General features: G+C 44.6%; 1 protein-coding gene across 1 annotated transcript in view; it reads right to left on the minus strand.

The window, feature by feature from the left end:
- The window catches only part of LOC135203062 (death-associated protein kinase 1-like), a gene marked incomplete in the record, with an annotated part of 212,619 nt that overhangs the window by 179,629 nt on the left and 8,168 nt on the right, over positions 1–24,822 (minus strand). Inside the window, 2 exon segments of the mRNA XM_064232667.1 lie at positions 13,283–13,421; positions 22,885–23,109. Of these exon segments, the coding sequence (XP_064088737.1) occupies positions 13,283–13,421; positions 22,885–22,964 (219 nt within the window).

Here is a 24,822-nt window from a genome sequence, read left to right on the forward strand (position 1 = left end):
CAGTTTGTTCCTCTGAATGCAGAGTATCAAAATCTTCAGACCTATTTCAAGTTATGATATTTTCTTTTGATTTTTTTGGACTTATTATTCTCCCTGAGAACTTTAACTCGCTATTCCACAATTTAAGTAACTTACTTCAAAACCCCACAACTGTAACATCAAAATCATCACATCTATACATAGATGAAACATACGTGCTCCACAAACTACATACCTCCTAAAATGATATTGTTATGATACAATAAAGTTTTATGCATACTTACCTGGCAGGTATATATATAGCTTATCCTCTTGACGCACTGGCAGAATTTCAAAACTCGCGGCAACCGCTAGTACACTGGTAGTTCAGGTGATGGCCACCCCGTTCCCGTGGTGCTGGTACTTGGAACTATTCCCGTTTTCCTCAGATTTTCTCTGAACCCTGTCTCCTGAGGGGAGGAGGGTGGGAATTTAATTATATATACCTGCCAGGTAAGTATGCATAAAACTTTATTGTATCATAACAATATCATTTTTATGCATGACACTTACCTGGCAGGTATATATATAGCTGATTGACACATTTGGAGGTGGGTCATAGACAGCAACATCGTCATAATTCAAAAATTAACTAAATTTTTAAAATTATTTATTAAGTTCCTTACCTGCTAAGGTAGCTGACTTCGTAGGTCCTGCCTCTTAGCCTGCTAAACCTTAGTAGCTCTCAACTAGGATGTGACCTGTTTGTTGAGAAAGCTAACAACAAGGGTCTGACAACTGGACATGACCAATCTGCTGACAGAGAACCCTAGCCCTCATTTACCATGGGCATTCATGCTAGGAAAGTTAGTCACCTGAACCACACACACATACAATAATAAACACTAAACCAAAAACTGAGCTGGTATTAACCTTCTCAGACAACCATAAAAAAAAAACACTATAACCTAATTAAAATAAAAACCTAGCATGTTATTAGGTTATGGGGTGGAAAACTCCTTTGCCCAGTACTGTACCTGAGGATACATACGGGCCTAACGTTTGACAATTATCAAAAGTTGTCTTCACGTCTCTAAGGTAATGAGAGGCAAACACAGAGTTTGTCCTCCAAAACGTCGAATCTATAATGTCCTTGAGGGCTAAATTTTTCCTGAATGCTAAGGACGTAGCTACTGCTCTCACCTCATGAGCTTTAACCTTAATCAAGCCGAAGCATTCTTCCTGACAAAGTAAATGAGCTTCTTTAATGACTTCTCTTACAAAGAAAGCCATCGCGTTTTTAGACATAGGTCTAGTAGGATCTTTAACAGAGCACCACAGAGAACATGAAGTTCCCCTAATGCTTCTTGTTCTTTCTACGTAAAAACCCGTAAGGCTCTTTACTGGGGCAAAGAAAACCTTTCTGTTCTTGACCTACTAGATCAGCCAGTCCTTCAATCTCAAATGATCTTGGCCACGGATGCGAAGGATTCTCATTCTTTGCTAAGAACTCCTGTTGAAAAGAACAAACTGCTTTGTTGTGCTTCCAACCTACTTGCTTGTCAATAGCTTGCAGCTCGCTAATCCTTTTAGCTGTAGCTAAGGCTACTAAGAAAATAGTCTTCTTCGTTAGCTCTCGCAAAGACGAACTGCCCATAGGTTCAAACCTATCCGTCTCCAAGAACTTGAGAACGACATCCAAATTCCAAGAAGGAGTTCTGCAAAGTCGATCCTTCTTTGTATTAAAAGATCTGAGAAGATCTCTAAGATCTGCGTCGTTGGACAGATCTAAACCTCTTGTGTCTAAACACTGCAGACAACATACACTTATAACCTTTAATTGTCTGATTAGCCAAACCCAGTTCCTTCTTCAGGTATAGAAGGAAATCTGCAATTTGTGTCACAGAGGTACTCGGATGAAGAAATCTTCCGATTCTTACACCATTTACGGAAGTTCTCCACTCGACTGGTAACACTTTTGATAGTTGATGCCTTCGTTGGCTCTTGCAACTGCCTTCGTTGCTTCTCTAGAAAACCCCCTCGCTCTGACAAGTCTTTCGATAGTCTGAACGCAGTCAGACCCAGAGCGAGGGTGTTCTTGTGGAAACCTGTCGAAGTGGGGTTGTTTGAGAAGAGCTACTCTCCGTGGGTAGACTTCTCGGAGAATCCACTGTCCATTCCAGTACCTCTGTGAACCACGTTTGGGCCGGCCAGTATGGGGCTATCAGAGTCAGCCTTGTTCCTCGACTTTCCCTGAATTTTTTTCATTACCTTTCCTAAAATCTTGAACGGGGGAAAAGCGTACGCATCTAGACCCGTCCAATCTAGTAGGAAGGCAATACGACTGCGACTGCCAAGAAAGGGTCCGGGATTGGAGAACAATAGTATTCGGTAACCTCTTCGTCGCTGCGGTAGCGAAAGATCCACTAATGGTGTGCCCCAGAGCTTCCACAGTCTCTGGCATACTTGAAGATGCAACATCCACTCGTGGAAAGCACTTGTCCATCCCTGCTCAACAGATCCGCTCTGACGTTCTTCTCTCCTTGAATGAACCTGGTGAGCAGGGGTGACGTTTTCTCTCTGCGACCACAGAAGAATCTCCTTCGCCAAGTTGCAAAGGGACAACGATGGGGTCCTCCTTGTTTTTCGTATATATGCCAGAGCTGTGGTATTGTCCGCGTTGATCTGCACCACTTTGCCGCTGATCCACGGTCTGAACGCTTTCAGAGCCAAGAAGATCGCCATCAGTTCCTTCCTGTTTATGTGCATGCCTTTTCTTCTTCGTTCCAAAGGCCTGACTCCTCCCGAGGGCCCAGCGTCGCTCCCAGCCTGCGTCTGACGCGTCGGAAAATAATATCCGGTCTGGGTTCCTCTGCTGGAGTGACGTACCCTCTGACAACCTCCCCTCCCGGAACTAGCCACCACTTTAATTCCTCCTTTATCTTTGAAGGAATTGGAAACCGGAAGGAATCTGGTTGCGATCTTCTTGGCCAGACTTCGTTCAGAAAGAACTGTAAGGGCCTCATGTGAAGTCTCCCTAGTGAAATGAACCGCTCTAACGAAGAGAGTGTCCCCAGCAGGCTCATCCACTCTCTCGCCGAGCATTGGTCTTTCAATAGGAATTCTTGCACTTTCCGCAGGCACATGGTCTGCCTTTCGGGTGACGGAAAAGCCCGAAAAGTCACTGAGGATATCAGAATCCCCAAATAAAACTAGCTCCTGAGAGGGGATCAACCGTGACTTTTTTCAGGTTTACCATCGGACCCAGTTGCTGAGTTAACTCCAATGTGATGTTCGTGTCCTCCAGACATTGCTGTTTTGATTGTGCTCTTATGAGCCAATCGTCGAGGTAGAGAGAGACTCTGACTCCTGACAAATGAAGCCACTTCGCCACATTCGACATCATTCTTGTAAAAATTTGAGGAGCCGTGCACAGACCGAAACAAAGGGCTTTGAATTGATAAATCCTGTCCTGGATCACGAATCTCAAATATTTCCTGGACCTTGGGTGAATCGGAATATGGAAGTACGCATCCTGAAGGTCCAGCGTTACCATCCAGTCCCCTGGTCGTACCGCTGCCAGTACTGAATCGTTCGTCTCCATCGTAAACTTGGTCTTTTCTACGAACAAGTTTAGCTGGCTTACGTCCAGTACTGGCCTCCAACCTCCTGATGACTTCGGTACTAGAAACAGACTGTTGTAAAAACCTGGGGATTCGTGATCCAGAACCGGTTCTATGGCCCCCTTTTCTAACATGCTGACAACCTGATGCCAAAGAGCCTCTCTCTTCTCTAAATTAAAATGTAATGAGCCCCCTAGGGCTCTCGGAGCTGTAGCGAGAGGTGGTTTTTTTCTTGAGAAAGGGGATCTTGTATCCTTCCTTCGCTACCTTTACAGACCAAGGATCCGCTCCTTTGCTTTGCCAGACTTCCAGAAGTCTAAAAGTCTGGCCCCCACACAAGTCTGGAGGACTTCTGACTCATTGCTTGGTTGAGGTTTTGGAACCTCTTTTGGCTGGAACTCTTTTCCCTCTAAATGCTGGTCGGGAAAAAGTCCTACCCCGAAAGGGCTGCTGTGACGTCTTTGTATCCTTCGGGGTCTTCTTCATTACATTAGAAGGTAAATACTTCCTTACAGAAGACGTAAGAAGATCCTGAGTAGCCTTCTGAGTGAGGGAGAGCGAGATGTCCTTAATGATATCCTGAGGGAAGAGCTGTCCTGAAAGCGGAGAGAACATCAACTCCGACTTTTGCGCGTTCGAGACTCCTTTAGCAGCGAACGAGCACAAAAGATGTCTTTCTTCAAAACGCCTGCTGTAAAAAGTGAAGCAATTCATTAGCTCCATCTCTCAAGGCTTTATCCATACAGGACATGATACTTCTCGGCAACTCGGATTCTGACGAATCTTCCATCTCCGAAGTCCGAGCCAGGGCCCCCAACGACCAGTCAAGAAAAGTTAAACACCTCAAAGTCCCGAGAGATAACCTTTGAGTAAATGGTCGAACTCTGACGAAGTCCACCACACTTTGGCTGAATGTAAAGCATGTCTACGGGAGCTGTCCACTATGTTGGAAAAATCCCCCTGGGAGGAGGCAGGAACTCCCAGGCCAAGACTTTCCCCCTTAGCATACCAAACACCAGACTTCGAACGCCAACTTGGCCGGAGGAAAGGCAAAAGAAGTCTTCCCGACTCTCTCTTCTCCTTCAACCACTCATTTACGCGTTGAAGGGCTTTCTTGGCCGAAATAGACAAAGTCATTTTCAAAAAAAGACGATTCTTGGCTGTCTTCGTCTTCAAAAATTGAGACAAAGGCGATGGCGGGCCTGAAGGTTGAAAATCTCCTTCAAACAAAGAAAGAAGGCACTCTGTTAGTCTCTTGTAGTCCGAAAAGAAGGAGCTTCCACATTCTTGTCCTCTTCCGCACTCTCCACAAATTCTTCCTCCTGCGAAGAAATATCTTGAAAACCAAGATCCATGATGACTCTCCAAAGCGGACTCCTTATGCAGAGCCTGCTTAGAGAGCGAATGCGGCGCTGTCTCCTTGTAAAAACTCCTCTCTTCCATTGTTCGAGAAAAAGTTTCGACTTGCTGCCGCCTGCGTCCTCCTGAATGTATGCGTCCACCACTCTTCCTCTTGCGTCCTGCACTGCTTCGTCCTTCTTAAGGGATGCACTGCGTCCTGGCTTGCGTTGCACGTCCTGCGTCCTCTTGGAGGACTTAACCGGGAGAGACGAGTCCTTACGTCTAACCGAAGGTTGTTCGGGCTTCTCCCATGATTGTACAATCACTGCTAATCTCTCCTGCATGTCCCGCAGAACTTCCTTCGTCTCCGCTTCCTTACGAGACTCCTGATGATGAGGAGATCGAGGATGCACCGGGCTAACACGGAGGGGCGAGCGAACCTGCGGTCTACGCAGAGGAGTTCCTTCTAAGCGGAGAAACACCTCTCACCGCACCGCTAGTAACTTCCAACTGACGAGAAATCCTCTTCCTTTGATAGGGATAATTTCTTCATCCTCCGATGAAAAAATCTCAGGGCTACTCCACCCTTCTTGGTCAACAGCCCTTTCATCCTGTGATGAGGACGGAAAGTATGACCTCTTGAGAGGCCGCGATACTTCCGCGAAACGCCTACTCCTTCCTGACGCCGAACTATCCGAAGAATAACGGCACTTCCCAGTATCGCCTTTTCCATGGCGTACTGCTGCAGCCTGGGAAGCAACAGGACTTCTCGGAAGGTACGACTGGGAGTGACGCGAGTAAACCTATACTCTCGCCTGCCTTCGACTGTCGACATGCCTTCTCCCTTGGGTCTGGGAGCTTGACAGAGTGGTCTCGGTGGTTTAGGAGCACGAGAGGGACGATCAGGCGCCCCTCCACAACACTGTCACCAAACACTTCCACTTTGTCTGTTAATCGTTTAATTTGATCTCCCATGGACGCAAGGGCAGCGAACACTTTCACGATTTGTGGATCAGTAGTATCCTCAGATACAGCAACAGGCGCAGGAGAAACCTGAGGGGAAGGTGCTACTTCTACATGTGAATGAGCTGGAGAAGACACATGCAAAGATTCATTCAAAGGCTTACTCGAAGATCCCGATCTCTCACTCCTAGATACAGATCTTCTAACCCGATCTTTTTCTAATCTCTCAACATACTTCATAAGAGCCTTCCACTCTTTCTCATTCAGACACTGACATTCATTGCACCTATTGTCCCACGTACATACAAACTCCCGACACTTCTTACAAATAGTATGTGGATCTACCGATGATTTCGGCAGTCTCACCTTACACCCTTCTTTCACACAAACTCTAAACATACTTCCTGAATCAGACATACTAAACCAAAATCCAAACAAAATGCGATTGCCACACTAACTTCGTGAATACGATACCAATATCCAAAAAGTCAGCCAACGAGCAGGAAATTCTAACAGAGAACCAACAACGATGTTGCCGGTTCGGCTGGCAGAGAAAATCTGAGGAAAACGGGAATAGTTCCAAGTACCAGCGCCACGGGAACGGGGTGGCCATCACCTGAACTACCAGTGTACTAGCGGTTGCCGCGAGTTTTGAAATTCTGCCAGTGCGTCAAGAGGATAAGCTATATATATACCTGCCAGGTAAGTGTCATGCATAAAACAAATATTTCTTTGTTTACATTACCAGTTAACCTTTCAGAGCAGGGAGTTACACCAAAACAAAATACCTAACAAATGTAACGTGTGAGCATGCTTATTATAAACTTTCCAGTAATTAAATAAAAGCATTCTTGCTGGGTTAACAACTGATCATCATTCTTTATTGTTGCATCCTAATTAGTCTAGCACATAAAGCTTCAAAACCAAGAAAACAATAGCTGTAAAAAGGGTCTGAAGAATGGTCACACAACAGGCCTGATGGAAAAACGCATCAATATTATACAAAATTCATAGCCACATAATAAAAAAAAAAAAAATGAAAATTTTCATTATTAAAAATGAAGTTTTATTGCTATACTTACCGAACAATTATAGAGCCGTGATTTCCACCGAGCGGCAGGATACTAAATTCAAATTTAGCGCGTCGGCGTCGCCAACACTGGTGGTGATGACGTCATCTCCCTCCACTCGCGTGGAGAACCAGGTACAACTGCCCAGAGTGAATCCAATTCTTTCTGCCCGTCCGTCCACCTAAGGGGAGGAGGGTGGGTATAATCATAATTGTTCGGTAAGTATACAATAAAAACTTCATTTAATAATGAAAATTTCATTTTTATTGTAGTGTCTTAACCGAACAATTATAGAGCTGATACACATTTATGGGAAGGTGGATTCAGTGACACTAGTATTTTTAAATGGTTACATTTATTGCAATACCATTAAACACTCAAGGTGTCTGTTGTACCTTACCTTGTAAGAGAGCTACAGCAGACTGTTACTGCCTCATGGTCGGTGCTCTTCTTACTATTGTAGAGGAATTGGAATTTGACCAAAGTTAGCCTCTACAGGAGTGGAATCCTTCCGTAGTTCAAGCGAGTCAAGGCTGACTGACGGAGATAGTAACAACAAAGATTTGCCCTTGCCCTCGGGCTAAGACCAGAAATTCAATCATACAAAACATTTGTCACCAACACCAGATTTAAAAACATATATAACCCAACCATTGTAAAATCTGACCCTAACAGACTGGTGAGTTATCCCAGGTACTCAGTACCCCCAGCTTCCCTTGAACTCGACAACCTATTCAAGGTGAAAGTTAGCATAGAGGTGACGACCCCTGTGCCGTTTCTCCCAACACCATGCCAGAAAACCGCTACCGGACCTAACGTTTTACAATTCTCAAAAACCGTTTCTATTTCTTTGAGATAATGACTCGCAAAAAACCGAATTCGATCTCCAGAACGTGCTCTGAAGAATCGAAGCTAAAGATAAATTCTTTCTGAATGCTAAAGAAGTTGCCACTGCTCTAACCTCGTGAGCTTTAACTCTCAGAACGGAAAGATTGTCGTTCTCGGACTGCGAGTGAGCTTCCCTGATAAGCTCTCTAATAAAGAACGATATAGCATTCTTAGAAAGAGGACGAGAGGGATTTTGAACCGAGGTCCAGAGCTTAGAAGATTGTCCTCTAATACCCTTAGTGGCAAACAGATACTGCTTAATAGCCCTGACTGGGACATAAGAGCCTTTCTTCCTCCTCATGTCCAACCAAATCAGATAAGTTCCTTACCACAAAACTCCTCGGCCAAGGATTAGAAGGATTCTCATTTTTGGCTAGAAAGGTCAAAGATACCGAAAATACAGCATTGCCTTGAGAGAAACCGACTCTTTTATCTATAGTGTGCAATTCGCTGACACGCTTAGCAGAAGCTAGTGCAATAAGAAAAAGTGCCTTCTTAGTCAAGTTCCTGAGTGAGAAGCCGACTTCAAAGGCTCAAACGGTGGCCCCATGAGGAACTTAAGCACCACATCTAAGTTCCAAGCCACTGTATCTTGCGGGAGCTTAGTGGTTTCGAAAGACCTAATGAGGTCCGACAGATCTGAATTGGAGGAAATATCCAAACCTCCATGTCGAAAAACCGAAGAGAGCATGGCTCTATATCCTCTGATCGTCGAAGGAGCCAGTTTCTTAGAGTTCCTAAGAATAGAAGAAAATCTGCTATTTCTGTTAAAGAGGTCGCAGAAGTAGAGACTTTAGCACTTCTACACCACTCTCTGAAGATTCTCCACTTCCCTTGATAGAGTTTTGTTAGAAGATCTCTCTACAAACGAGCGATAGCTTCTGCAGCTCTTCTTGAAAATCCTTTCGCTCTGACAAGATTCCGGACAGTCTGAACCCTGTCAGAGCTAGAGCGGACAAGTTTTGGTGGAACCTCTTGAAGTGAGGTTGTTTGAGAAGCCACTTCTCTGGAGGAAGAAGTCTGGGGAAGTCTACTAACAACTGGAGAAGGTCCGGGAACCACTCTTCCTGGGCCAAAAGGGAGCGATTAACGTTAGTGTTACATTGGTGTGCGACATGAACTTGTTCAGCACCTCTTATTAGATCACCGAACGGAAGGGAATGCATAAGCTTCCAGACCCGACCAATCCAACAGCATTGCGTCCACCGACCAAGCTAGAGGATCTGGGACTGGAGAACAAAAGAGAGGAAGACGGTTGTTCCTTGATGTCGCGAACAGGTCTATTGACGGTCGTCCCCAAAGGTGCCAAAGTTTCTGACAAATCTTGTTGTCCAAAGTCCACTCCAGAGGTAACACTTGCTGTTGACGACTTAACTCGTCCGCCAGGACGTTCATCTTTCCCGGAACAAATCTCGGACTAGCTGAACCTTCGCTCGTTTTGACCACAGGAGGAGATCCTTGGCTACTTCGTATAGAGAGAAAGACTGAGCCCCACCTGTTTCCGCACGTACGAGAGAGCCGTGGAGTTGTCGGAGTGCACTGCCAATACTCGACCTTCTACTAAGCTCCGAAACTGTCTGAGCCCCAGGAAAATTGCTAACAGTTCCTTTACATTTATGTGGAACTTCTTCTCCTTCTCCGACCAAGCTCCTGAAGTTCGTTGATTTCCCAGTAGGGCTCCCCAACCTGTGTCCGATGCGTCGGAAAAGAACTGTAGGTTCGGGAGGATGGGTCGTAAATCTAACCCTTCTTCCAATCTTGCTCGAGAGAGCCACCACCTTAGGTCCTCTTTTATTTGATCTGTGACAGGAAATGTAATCGAGTCTGGTTGTGTCTTCCTGCACCAAGAGGCTCTCAGGAAAAACTGCAGAGGTCTCATGTGCAGTCTTCCCAACGTCACAAAATTTCTCCACTGACGTCAATTTGCCCAGGAGCCTCATCCACTGATTGGCAGAACTTACCTTTTTGTCCAAGAACTCCTGAACTGTCTCCAGACAGCCTTGAACCCTCTTCGGGGACAGAGAAAAAGCCGAAAAACTTGAGCATTCAGAATCATCCCCAAATAAAGGATGCTCTGAGATGGAACCAACTGGGACTTCTGTTTGTTGACCAGAATTCCTAACTTTCTGGCAAGATCTAGAGGTTGTTCCAAGGTCCTTCATGCACCGACTCTCTGATTCCGACCGGAGAAGCCAATCGTCCAGATAGAGGAGATTCTTACTCTAATATGTGCAGCCAGCTTCCTATCGGGGATAGAACCCTGGTGAAAACTTGAGGAGCGGTCGCTAGTCCGAAGCAAAGCGCCCGAAACTGAAACACCTTGCCTTCGAACATGAACCTCAGGTACTTCCGAGATTCGCGATGTATCGGAATGTGAAAATAAGCGTCTTGCATGTCCAGAGAGACCATCCAATCTCCCTGTCTGATGGACTCCAGAACCGACCGAGTGGTCTCCATATGAAATTTTGTTTTCTGGACATGCAAGTTCAGGGCGCTCACATCCAAAACCGGCCTCCAGCCCCCTGATGACTTGGGAACTACAAAAAGGCGATTGTAAAAGCCTGGAGGAAAATCCCCTTCTATCTGTTCTATCGCTTCTTTCAGAACAAGCGCTTCCACTTCTGCGGCTAGTGCCAGAAATTTGTCTGAGCCCGGAGAGTATGCCTGGAATGGAATTGGCACAGGTGAGAGCGAGGGAGGTGAAACGAGAGGAATACGATAGCCGAACTTGAGTACTTGCAACTACCCAGGCTTCTGCTCCTCCTGTTTTCCCATTCCTCCCAAACAGAGACCAGCCTGGCTCCCACTGAGGTGCGTGAAGAACCGAGCTTTCATTTGGAAGGTTTGTTAACCTTGGCCGAGGCCTTAGACTGAGGTCGCAAATTCGACTTCGGCCGAAAGAAGCGCTTGGGTTTTCTCCCTCGAAAAGGCGCTTGGGCCAGAGGAGAAACCGAAGGAACAGTCTCCACAGGAGCTTTAGGTCTCTTAGTAGACTGTGCCAGTAAATCCGAAGTAGATTTCTTATCTAGCGCAGACGAAATTGACAACACTACACATCGTCTGGAAGAAAGAGGTTAATCTTTTCACAAAAAGGAGGCAAAACCAATGAAGAGCAGAACTTCTGTTGGGACGTAACCCTTTTAGAAGCAAAGGAGCACCAAAGTTGCCTTTTCTTAAGGGTACCAAAGGCGATGAGCAAAGCTAACTCATCACATCCATCCCTAATGGATTTGTCCGCACAGGACAGAACACCAATCCAATCCTCCGCTAACTCCTGAGAAAGAGAAGGACAGTCTTCGATCTTGGCCGCTAAAGCGCCAATAGTCCAATCAAGGAAGCTAAAGACTTCCAAAAGTTTAAATTGATTCTTTACAACGTGGTCCAGCTCAGGCGCTGTAAAGAAAACTTTCGCTGCGGCGAAAGCAGATCTTCTAGAGGAGTCGATTAAACTGGAGAAGTCTCCCTGGGAGGAGGCAGAAAACTCCCAGAGAAGGAGCTTCCCCAGTTACATAAAACCTATACCTCTTACGAAGCAACTTAGAGGGAGGGTAAGCAAAAAGAGCCTTCCCTAAGTCTCTTTTCATAGACATCCATTTCTCCGTCTCTTTCAACGAATGTCTAAACCGCTTTAGATGGAACAAGTTTTGGGAGGAGAGGGTCTGAAGTTTTCCTCCTCGTCAAAAAAGTCGAAGTTGGGGAGCGCGGAGCCGCTTTCTCAAAATAATCTGGATAAGATACCAGAAGAAATCTAAGGAGACGTGAATAACACGAGAGGTGATGTGAATCCTCCTCCTATAACTTTCTTCTTCATTCTCCGATACCGCCGAAGAAGTAGACGGAACTACAACCGGATCTGAAGGTTTCGAACCACCCTTGGACTCATTCATCCAGTTGGTTAACATCTCTAACTGCTTGCGGGCAAAGGCGCCAGAGACAAATCAAAAACAGTTAACGTAGGCTTGGAAGAGCCTAAATGTTCAGCAGGAGGCGGAAAAACTACTTGCGCCTCGCTCGGAGCCGCCGAAATTCGAGGCGAAACAGGCGCATCAGGCGTAACAGACGAAAAAGCGCCTAAAGAAACACCCTTAGAACTGCTAGCTACAGCGCTAAAACCACAATCTCTACTAGTAGATGGAGCCGAAAAAGGCACAGATTGAGGGCGACGAACGAGCCGCTAACGGCCGAGGCGCAACCCTACTCTCAGGCTCCTTATACCGCTTGACTGGAGGAGGCGAAGAATCGGCGGCGACCTGAACGCCTCTTTAAGGGACGCGAAACGGCCGAATCTCGCCAAGAGCGCCGCTGCGACCGGAGACGAATCGCTTGAATCATTTGAAAGGCGTCTGACCGCAACACCTTTCCAACGCTTAACCGAGCCCTGTTGAGGCGCAACAGGCTCAACAAGAGAGGCGCCTGTCTGTGGGCAAATCCCGATCGACCTCCCTTGGACTTCCGGTATGTCTTTCTCCCCGGTGCGGGGGAGCTGGACAGTGACCTTTGTCTAGGAGACGTGTCAGGACAGACAGACGCACCCTCAACTACACTCTTACCTGAAGCCGCTTTCTCCAAAAACGTCTTAACTGAATTACCAAGTTGCAAAACCGTATTCGCTAGTACCGAAAAAAATTTTCTGTCTAACCTCGATTCCAGACTGGCAATGGTGTCGGAAGAAACTACACGGGAAGCCGGAGAAGTGGGGATTAGTAGGAGGAATAGGAGGTGTAGTTAAAGGAGACATAACAATTTGAGGAGAAACAGAAGGAAACAGATGCATCGCAAGACGAAGCAGAGCTAAGTCTACTTTCCCTAAGCGCTGCTTTTTCTAATTCTGTCTTTAGCTAATTTCTCCGAGTATGAACTAAAAAACTTCCATTGAGAATCAGTCCATAAATCAACTTTACACTCCGGTTACAGTGTTCGATATGCCTGAACAAACCTGTCCCCCTACAACTTAACACATTTAGTGTGAGAATCATACTCTAACTTGGATAATCTAGTTTTACATCCTGAGATGCAAAACCTAACTCCCGACGGACTAGAATCCGACATGGCAATGCCTAAATAAAAAGCAAAATAACAACAACGCCAAAAAAGAGTACTTCACCAATTCCGAAGATCAAATCCACAAGAACAAGAAAAAAGCGAAGCAAAGTCATCCAACCGCACCGACCACCGATGTTCACCGGACGCCGGCAGGAAAAGAATTGGATTCACCTGGGCAGTTGTACCTGGTTCTCCCGGTTCCCCGCGAGTGGAGGGAGATGACGTCATCACCACCAGTGTTGGCTGACGCCGACGCGCTAAATTTGAATTTAGTATCCTGCCGCTCGTGGAAATCACGGCTCTATAATTGTTCGGTAAGACACTACAATAAAAATAAAAATAAAAATAAACCAAGAGTGGATTATAATTCTCTAGTATCTGTACTTCTCCACTTACCTTTAAATCTAAATGAGCTATACTTTTGGAATGCATGTGCCTGACTCCCTGTAATATCTGCCGCAGAAACGCAGACGCCTCCTCTTCTGACAAACGCTCTCTCTCGCTAATGTGTTCGAAGAGCTCGCCCCCACGGACCCTTCAAAAATAGGACAGTTACAACAACAATTCAGATCTAAACACTACAGGGGTTAAAATAATACTTAGTTTCAGTACTTACTGCCCTCAAAGTCACAACTTACTGTCTCAACTCTCTTACAATGACAAAGAAAACTACCATCACAGACAATTACTATTTATAATACTGCAACTAAAGACTTTTGACATAATAAATAAACTACTGTGATTAAATGATAAAATAGATTCATCAATAACCTAAGTAGTCTTATTGCTAATCACAACAACAATTTTAATACATCAATTTCCGATTGTATTCAAATGGCCGAAGTGTTAGGACTATCTTAAACATGTCTGTCAAAGAGAGGGAAAGGGGGAACTGCTGAGAATTTCCCCTGGGTTTTGCACAATATGGCCAGTACCAAATATTTGTACTTGATTTTCCCTATTTTCCCTTTACATATCTTTTTCTACAGTAGTAATCTTTTCTTGATATTTTTGTGACAAAAAGAATATGATCAATCATATGAGGCCTATAAAACATTCTTAAATGCTGATGAAGTATGTTGGTAACAATCACCCAGAAGTTATCCATAATGACTACAAAAGAAATGTAATTTGCACAACTCTGTTGCACACAGGAATGAAAACATTGTTGCCAATGTTAAGAGAGGTGAGTTTGATACAGAAATGAGAGTACTATAAACGGAAAAAATGGAGCCAACTGTGACTAGAACAATTTAAATACACTTCAAACAGATATGTGTGTAAATGTGAAAACTGAACCATTTTCATTCAAAGTAAGCTAAGATGAACACTCATCATACTTCCTAGGCATCTACACATCCAGCTGATTGCATCTCTATACATACTATCATCAAACCATACAGTTTTATACACTGATCTTGTGAAATGATTGATAGAAAAGGCTTTTGCCCAGCACAGACAAAAGCAGGAAAATAATGAGGGAACAACAAAGAATAGATTCTTTCCCAGAACACAATAACAGACCTGTAACTTGAAGGATGGAAGATGCTAAGAATCAGGGAAATAAAAGAGAAAATTCCAGAACTCTGCAGCACTGGGAAGGGCAGTGTCACATAACTAAGTATCTCTGGAGCTACATGGAGTCGTTGCTTCCTAGGTGTTACATTCTAATCTGAGAAGCGAATTGAGCTCAAAAATCCACACATGTACATTTTGCAATTCCATCTGACCAGTGATGTAGGCTTTTCTAATTATCAAACTGATCCAAATGCAGTCTGGCTGACTCAATCACCTTATGAAACTTTCTGGTCCTCTCCAACAAACTCCAACAGAGCTGCATAAATTATCTGAAGAGCTTGTTAATGCAATAAGGTTGACAAAAGAGCATTTTACGCTGACAATAATGAGAAGCTGTCTCTTCTCAATATATTCTACCATTAAATATGATATTGTTAAGATACAATAAAGTTTTGTACATACTTACCTGGCAGATATATACTTAGCTATAGACTCGTCGTCCCGACAGAATTTCAAAACTCGCGCACACGCGACAGGTAGGTCAGGTGATCCACCATTCCCGCCGCTGGGTGGCGGGGTCTGGAACTATTCCCGTTTTCTAAGCCATAATTTCTCTTACACCTGTCTCCTGAGGGAGGCTGGGTGGGCCATTAATCGTATATATCTGCCAGGTAAGTATGTACAAAACTTTATTGTATCTTAACAATATCATTTTTGTACAAGTAACTTACCAGCAGATATATACTTAGCTGATTGGCACCCTTGGTGGCGGGCAGAGACAGCTAAAAACAAAATAATACTTAACTGGAAATACATTAAAAAAACAGGGAAAAAACAACCTATGTTCTTGGATAACATAATCCATATGTACAAGTAAACTTACCAGAGATATATACCTAGTTGATTGGCACCCTTGGTGGCGGGCAAGAGACAGCTAAAAACAAAATAATACTTAAACTAAATACATTAAAAAACAGGGAAAAAAACAACCTATGTTCTTGGGATAACATAATCCATAGTTCCTACCTTATTGGGCTGAAGACTTCATGACTACTGTCGATGAGTCCTGCTTGCCTCAAGAGTTTCAACGAGGAATGAACCTATGGTTGAATAACTCTTTGGATCGTGTCAATGGGGCTAGCCCGCTTACGCGACAGAGCCTATACTGGATCGTACCAATGGGGGTCTGACCCACTTACATGGTAGAGCCTTGACCTTTTGTCATATCAATGGAGACTCGCCCTCTTACATGACAGAGTTAAGGTATTAAACAAATCACAAAGAGCACTGAAGCCAATCCCGATCACCTGACCATGTTAGTCTTGTTACACTCTATGAATTGTAAGAGGGTCCCTATTCCCTTCTTGACAATTAACCAATAAAACAACCACAATAAACAGTAATTTAAGCCTTAAACTAAATAGGAAGGATTAGCCTCAGCCCCTTCTCCCAGCACTGAATTCGCCGAAACATACGCTCCCAGAGCAAAGCACTTTTCGTACGAAATTTTAACATCTCTTAGGTAATTCGAGGCGAACACCGAATTACATCTCCAAAATGTCGAATCTATAAGAGCCTGAAGCGACCATGTTTTGTGAAATGCCATCGACGTAGCTATGGATCTCACTTCATGAGCTTCTCACTCTGAGAACCTTGAAATGCTCTTCTTCGCATTTAAGGTGAGCTTCCCTTATTACATCTTTTATGAAGAATGTAAGGGCGTTCTTAGAAATCGCTCTTTTCGGATCTCTTACAGAGCACCAAAGACTTTCTCTGTACCTTTCAGCAACTTCTTCTTCTCCAGGTAGAACTTGAGTGCCCTGACTGGACACAAAGTCCTTTCTAGTTCTCTCCCTGTTAATGAAGATATTCCTTTTATCTCAAAGCTTCTTGGCCAAGGCTTTGAGGGATTTTCATTTTCGCTAGAAAAAATGGTTGAAAGGAGCAAATCGACTGAATCTTTCTTAAACCCCACTTTACCTTCCAAAGCTTGTCAACTTGTGCAACTCGCTCACTCTCTTGGCTGTTGCTAACGCAAAAGGAATAAAGACTTTCTTGTTAAGTCCCTAAACGAAGCTGCGTGAGACGGTACGAATTTTTCCGACATTAGGACTTGAGGACCACATCCAAGTTCCAGCTAGGCTTCTTGATTACATGTTCTTTCGTGGTCTCAAAAGACTTTATAAGGCATGAAGATCTTTATTGTTTGTCAGATCTATTCCTCTATGTCGAAAAACTGAGGCCAGCATACTTCTGTAACCCTTCACTGTTGAAACTGCCAGGTTACAGTCTTTTCTCAAATATAGGAGAAAATCTGCGATTTCAGTTACAGAGGTACTGGAGGAGGATATTTTCTTTTCCCTACACCATCTTCTAAACAACTCCCACTTCGACTGATATACTTTAGAAGTGGAGACTCTTCTGGCTCTTGCAATAGCCTTCGCCACTTCTCGTGAAAAGCCCCTTGCTCTGACAAGTCCTTCGACAGTCTGAAGGCGGTCAGACTTAGAGCGGGGAGGTTTTTGTGAAACCTGTCGAAGTGGGGTTGTTTGAGAAGATCGTTCCTTAGTGGAAGCGATCTTGGAAAATCCACTAACCACCCAGCACTCTGTGAACCAATGAGAGCCGGCCAAAAGGGAGCGATGAGGGTCATTCTTGTTCCTTTTTTCCGAGCAAGCGAACTTCCTCAACACTTCTCTACTATCTTGAAAGGAGGGAAGGCCGTACGCGTCCAAGCCCGTCCAATCTAGCAGAAAGCTGTCTACTGCTACTGCTTGAGGATCCGAGATCGGGGAGCAATAGGTTTCTAATCTGTGGTTCTTGTTGGTCGCGAACGGTCTATATTGGGCCTTCCCCACAGATGCCACAGTTGTTGGCAAATCTGAGGATTGAGAGTCCATTCCGTGGGTAGGACTTGATCTTTTCTGCTTAACAGATCTGCCCGGGACATTTTTCTCTCCTGTACAAACCTTGTGAGGAGAGAGATCTTCCTTTCCTGTGCCCAAATCAGCAGATCCTTTGCTGATTCGTACAGGGAAAAGGAATGCGTCCCCCCTTGCTTCTTTATATAAGCGAGGGCTGTTGTGTTGTCCGAGTGAATCTGAATCCCCAGACCTGAGACTGTTCCTCGAAATGAACCAAAGCTAGATGAATGGCTGTTAGCTCTTTCTTGTTGATGTGCCAGGACACTTGTTCTCCTTCCCAAATGCCTGACACTTCTTGCGAACCTAGGGTCGCTCCCCACCCTGAATCTGAGGCGTCTGCAAACAACGCTAGGCGCGGGTTCTGTAAGCGAAGGGAGATTCCTTTGCTTAGTTTCTCTGTGGATCTAACCACCAACGGATATTCTCCTTGATCCGTTTCGAGATTGGAAAAGTCTCTCCCAGATTGTTGGACTTCCAATCCCACTTCTCCTTCAGATAAAATTGAAGGGGGTCGTAGGTGAAGTCTTCTAAGGAAACGAACTGTTCCATCGAGGAGAGGGTCCCCAGCAAGCTCATCCATTCCCTCGCGGAACAATGTTCTTTCCTTAAGAAGACTGACACCTTTTCTAGGCAGCGTTCTCTCCTTTCCTGCGAAGGATACGCTAGAAAATCCCGAGAATCCATCTGAATCCCCAGATAGACAATACTTTGCTGGGGAGTCAGCATGGATTTCTCGTGATTTACTAAAAGTCCTAAGGACTTTGTCAACTTTAGAGTCACTAAAAGGTCCTCCAGACATTTTTTCTCCGATTGGGCTCTTATTAGCCAATCGTCCAGATATAACGAGATCCTGATCCCTTCCAGATGTAGCCAATAAGCTACATTCTTCATGATGTCCGTAAAGACTTGAGGGGCAGTCGAAAGTCCGAAGCACATCGCTCGGAACTGGAACACTTTCCCTTGGAACATGAACCTCAGATATTTCCTGCTGCCGGATGAATTGGCACATGGAAATACGCATCCTGAAGGTCCAGGGACACCATCCAGTCCCCTGGACGAAGAGCAGATAGAACAGGAAGGAAGATTCTCCATTGAAAATTTCTTCTTCAAGACAAAGAAATTCAGGGCACTGACGTTCTAGAAATGGTCTTCCATCCCCCCGATGCTTTCGGTACCAGGAATAGCCGATTGTAGAATCCTGGAGACTGGAGATCTTGAACCAGTTCTACCGCTTCCTTGGAAATCATCTGTTCCACTGCTTGCAACATAGCAAGCTTTCGGACCGGATCCGAGTATCTGGAGGTTTGAACTCCCTTGGATGTTGTCGTGCAAGGGAGGATTTTCCCTGAAGTGGGGATCAAGTATCCTTTTTTCTTTCAGGATAGAGAGGGACCAGGAGTCCGCTCCCTTCTGCGCCCAGACTTTGGCAAAGTGGAGTAGCCTGGCGCCTACTTTCGTCTGGAGGACTTGCTGTTCATCTAGACTTCCCGAAGGACCTTCTAGATGGTCCTACTCTTTCTCTCTGGTCTTCGACCTCTAAGAGGGGCTCTAGAAGAGGAGGACCCCTCGAAAGGGCTGAACAAAAGAGGGTCTCTCTTTCTTCTCTATCGGCACTGCCGGCCTAAACTTCTTGGCTGAGTGCGTGAGGAGATCTTGAGTTGCCTTCTCCGTAAGAGATTTCGAAACCTCTCTAACCGTCTCTTGTGGAAAAAAAAGGTGCGGGGATAAAGGAGCAAAAAGAAGAGATGTCCTTTGCAAGGGTGATACTGCTCTTGCTAAGAAAGAGCTAAAGACAGATCTCTTCTTCAAAACTCCCGTTCCAAAAAGAGAGGCAACTTCCACAGAAACCGTCCATGACCGCTCTGTCCAGACAAGCCAGGACGCTCGAAAGTTCCTCCATGGAAACAAAGTCCGTGTCCTGAGCTCTCTTCGCTAATGCTCCTAACGCCCAGTCCATAAAGTTGAAGACTTCTAGGGTTTTAAAGAGGCCCTTTAGAAGGTGGTCCAGCTCACACATGCCCCAAGTCGCCTTAGCAGACAGCAACGACTTCCTTCTAGCAGAGTCCACTAAGGAAGCAAATCCGCATCCGCGGAAGAAGGCAGGCCTAACCCCATCGGCTCTTTGGTCTCGTACCACCTTCCTGGTTTGCTGTTAACTTGGAAGGAGGGCAGGAAAAAACTGTCTTGCCGCTTCCCTTCTGGAAGTCAACCACTCTGAAAAAGTTTTCAATGCCTTTTTCATACAAAGAGCGGGGCGCATCTTAACGAAGGAAGACGATTTGAGAGCTTTAGTGCTGGACATCAACGACTCTGGTGAAGGAGGTCCGCAGGATGAAGGGAGTCTCCGAACTCCTTTAGCAGCAAAAGAGAAAGTCTCTTGTAGTCCGAAACTGCTACATCTACAGGCTCTTCGTCTTCCGATACCTGGTCCAACTGATCTACAGAAGGATGGTCGTTTTGGAGTGATCTGGCTCTTCCCGGGAGAAGAACTCCTTTCCCGAGAAGGGTGAGCGCGGAACATTAGCACTTCCTAGACGAAGAGTGAGGCTCCTGTCTGTCGGCAACACTCTTGTGCCTACTAGACTCTGTTGTCTAGGTTTCGTCGGGTTCGTGGCGCTTGCTAGGCTCCTGGCGTCCTGATTCAGGGCGCTTGAAAAGATCCCCGCGTCCTGATTCCTGACGCTTAACAGGCTCTTGGCGCCCTAACACTTGACGCCTAACGTAACTCCTGGCGTCCTGTTTTCTGGCGTCCTAACTCCTGGCGCCCTGACTCCTGACGCCCTGACTCCTGGCGCCCTGACTCCTGGCGCCCTGACTCCTGGCGCCCTGACTCATGGCGTCCTGGCTCAAAGCGTCCTGATTCCTGCCTTCTAGCAGAATCCTGACGTCCTGAATCCAGCGTTCTAAGAGGCTCTTGACGTCCTTTCTTGCGTCTTGCTGCCTCTTTGCGTCTGTCTGGCTATGTCTTGGCTCCTGGTCCTGAAGACCCAAGGGATCCTGATACCTAAATCTGTTTCCGGTTCCTTGTAGCTAAACGATCGAGACTTCTGCTCGATGCGCTGTGTCTAAGAGGGCGCTTCGGGGAAGCCAGCCTATAGGGCGAAAGGGCTCTTCTCTCAGGAGAACAACTCCTATCCGACGAGTCCCTTGACGAAGGCGATAAACGCCCTGGAGAACGTGAGAGTTCTCTCCTATACGAAGAAGGACGCTTAGCGGAACTCTTAACAGGGAGCGAGACATCCTTCCTCCTTGTAGAGTCCTTAGCAAAAGAGCCTACGAGCGACGCTAACTGCTCTTGCAGATTAACCAAAAACTTCTTGGTCGGATCCTGAAGAGCAGGCTCCTCTTGTCTAGTCCTCTAGGTCCCTCCCGAAGGCCAATCCTCGGGAAAACGCTCTGGGCTGGAGTCAGCAGCGTCTCCTTTAGGCGCCTTCCAGGCTCTCTTCAAAGGGCGCGAACGGGAGGCCGAACTCCTCCTCGTTTAGGAGAGGAAGAGTCTGAGGCCGAAAAACACTCCTTAAGGACGCCTTTTCTGCGGCAATCCGAGGCAGCCTGGGACTTAACAACAGGATCTGCCGAAGGGACGCCTGACCGTTGGGGATGTTCTGCATCCTCCCTGCGGCTTTCGACATTCCTCCTCCCCTGGTCCTGGGAGTTTGGAAGATGGTCTAGGCCTAGGAGCAATGAGGAACCGGTCAGACGCCCCCTCCACTGCACTGGGGACACTGCACAAGTCACTATCACCACTCTTACCTTGGTTTAGAGCTCGTAGCTGAGCTTGAAGTTTCTTAATTGAAGCTTTTACATTTTCCCTCTCTGATGAAGAATCTTTGGATTCAGAACAGGGAGAAGGAGCTGAGGCTAAGGGAAAATTGTTAGATGGAGAGTTAATTCTTGTTCTAAGGAGCAAGATCTACTAGATGACCTAGCTGAAGCCTTCCTCACTCTATCTCTCTCAAGCTTCCTAACATATGATGATAATTCCTTCATTCAAGCTCCGTAAGGTTCTCGCATTCCACACAGGTGTTAATAAAAGAACATTCATTCTCCCTGCATTTAGCGCAAATACTATGCGGATCTAATGCCGATTTAGGCAGCCTAACCTTACAGTTCTTCCTACTGCAAACTCTAAACATAGGTGAAGCCTTAGCGTCAGACATCGTGAAAGAGTAGTCAAAACCAAAGTCGAAAAACAGTCCACAATAAGCGTATGCCAAGCCAGAGAAAAAAACAGAATACGTCACCAAAAAACCAATCCAAATTCTCGGCAAACGAGTTGAAATCCAAGATGGAGGAACGAACAATAGGTGTTGTCCGTTCAACCGACAGAGAAATTATGGCTTAGAAAACGGGAATAGTTCCAGACCCCGCCACCCCAGCGGCGGGAATGGTGGATCCACCTGACTACCTGTCGCGTGTGCCAGCCGAGTTTTGAAATTCTGTCGGGACGACCGAGTCTATAGCTAAGTATAATATCTGCTGGGTAAGTTACTTGTACAAAAACATTTATTTCTACTCCTATGTAAGCTGAGATGCAAAAAGACAAGCCTTTAATATTAAGTCGCTCACATATACAATTTTTATACGAGAACTATGCGATCAGTGTTGTATCCTTGCACGAGGAGTGCAATATGTAATATTTCCATTCAGAATTCTGAAGCAAAGCTTTAAGCACCAAAGAATTTGTTGGCCCACTCTTATCAGCAGGCTTTGAGGGTCCTATGTCATTAACTGACAGCTACTTTTGTTCCCTTGAGAACATCAAGCCTAATTTTATAGGAGTGGGAAAGCTCTGGCAATTTCAGCCGCCAAAATCTGTTAATAATTCATCTGAGTTTGAAATTTGTTTGTCTAAGTGAGGCATAAATAAGGCATTTGGCAATTGTACATACATTTTCTTCAGCACCTACTACATGTTGGCTGTGGATCCATGGATACCAATGTTAAGAATCTCGAACAAGGGAACCCATTAATACGCAGGTATTTCCCGTTTCTTGTGAGATCCTGAAGAAACCTTTGTCAAGGAGGTAAAATGATCCATGATGCCCCAATACCTGTACAAACCAACAGCAAAAACACACTGTAACACAGAAAGAAATTAAAAAGCTGGCAAACTAAACTGGCTTTAAAAGGACAGAGAGCAAAAAGAGTGCTTCTTAAAGGCGGTAAGAAAATAACTGACTCAATCATGTGATGCCAAAGGCATTGTGGGAGATTCCACATAGCTCGTGATCAAGCGCAGATGCCAATAGTTCCTTGCATACACAATTTTTTATCAATTTTACCTGTTTCCAGCTGGTGCTAGAAGATTCCTCCTAATGTTGAAAGACAAAGGTTTGTTTCATAAATGAACAAATTTTTAATATTAAGCTAATAACTAATTAGATAACTATGTAAAAGTGCTGATGCAGACATGAAGATATAGCTTACTGCAAAGCAATCAATATTATATGAGTTATATTATCGATGAAAATTGTAAAACAAGATTAGTTATGCATCTTTGGGCAACTGAAGTCCCAAATACTTGATAAAATTTTAACTTAAAGTTCAACTTACAACTCCAGGACAAGTATAACATGTTGACCATTATCGAACACTTGGTGAAGGGATATGATATTTTCATGATTGTCAATCATCTGAAGAACGAGTACTTCCCGGGCAATAGCTTCCAGAGGAACACCCCTCCGGGAAGTTGCCACACGTCGCTTTCGAAGTTATTTGGCAGCATATTCAGTTCTTGTGGACTTGGTCTATTATCGACGCACTACAGCAAACTGGCCACTGAAATTACAAGAAACAGAAATTAAAATACAAACACAATAACAATACAGGATTACACATAAATAGCAGTTTAGTTAAAAGTGGCCAGATACCTTATCTTGTTCATCTGTGCAAATCGACTACAGCACTTTTATATCTTGCCAATTTCTACAATGCCAAAATTTTGGCATTCAAAATTCAAAATGACATTACTCATTAAACTTAACTTGGCTGCAAGTGCTTACATTTCTTGAAGTTACACAGTATAAATGAACTCAGTCTGTCCTCTTACATATTAAAGCGGTTCTGTGTAATTTTACAGAAACAATAAATGCACAATGTAATTAAACAAATAAACTGATCCAATGAAATGTTCCTGCAACTATGTTATAGTTCATTCCATGACTTAAGCATTTAACAGCAACATGAGTTAAGTTTTGGTATATCAACATTGTTAGGATTAAACTTATTTTGGGGGTATCACTTGACACTTTCAAGATACATTGTTAATAACGTACAATGCACATATTTCATCATTATATGTTGATAGAAATAAATAAAATAAACACTTTTATCACTTTCACATTTGGCAACAATGTTGTTTACTTCCACAGTACACTTCTTTATGGTTGCATGACTATCTGAATTACAGTAATTCAAATGGCATACTCTTCATACAATGAAAATTACTGACTTCAAAATTGCATATAGCCTAGGTCAGTTGTTGTTCTTCAAGTTACAAATTTTTAAAACTGTGATATTTTCCACATATCTATTTCAAAACTGTCATCAAAATATGGAACACTTTCACATTTTGTTGAATACCTATTTCATCATAAATGGCTACAGTATATAAACATATTTAACAGGAATATGATATTGTAATGATACAATTAGTTTGTTCATACTTACCTGGCAGATATATATAGCTGTATTTTCCGAATCCGACAGAAATTTAAACACTTACGACACACGCAGTGGGAGTCAGGTGGTTAGTAACCCCATTCCCGCCGATGGGAGGCGGGTATCAGGAATCATTCCCATTTTTCTATTCATAATTTTTTTATTTCCACTGTCTCCTGAGGGGAGGTGGGTGGGTACTTGATTATATATATCTGCCAGGTAAGTATGAACAAACTTAATTGTATCATTACAATATCATTTTGTTCATGAAACTTACCTGTCAGATATATATATAGCTGAATCCCACCTTTGGTGGTGGGAGTAGACAGAATAGAAGATTGTTTTAGGAAACATATATATGCAGATAATTGATCTTGATCCTTACTGTTAGCATAGCTGACTTCGTGGTTACTGCCGCGTAAAGTCTTGCTTGTGCTACTAGAGTTGCCAGCGAGGTAGAGACCTATATAGCTGGTGCACTCCAGATGATCTGTCAACAGAGGGGCGAGACCACGACGTGACTAGACCATTGACCATACAAATGAGGGCAACCGAAGTAAAAACAAAAACCAAACCACCTGGCTTTTAGCCTACCAAAAGTATCCCACATAGACTAAGCTAATGGAAGGGAGATCCGCCGCAGGCGGTCAACCCCACAACCATAACACAAGTTAAAAACTCCCCTAAACCATTAAAGGATAGGATGAGCGCTACCTCCTGCCCCCCAAAACAGTGTCTGCAGCGACGTATGGTCCGAGCGAGTAACAATTTTCGTATGTTGGCTTTCACCTCCCGCAGGTAGTGTGACGAACACCGAATTGCTTCGCCAAT

The sequence above is a fragment of the Macrobrachium nipponense genome, chromosome 33, assembly GCF_015104395.2.
Source record: "Macrobrachium nipponense isolate FS-2020 chromosome 33, ASM1510439v2, whole genome shotgun sequence".
NCBI lineage: Eukaryota > Metazoa > Arthropoda > Malacostraca > Decapoda > Palaemonidae > Macrobrachium > Macrobrachium nipponense.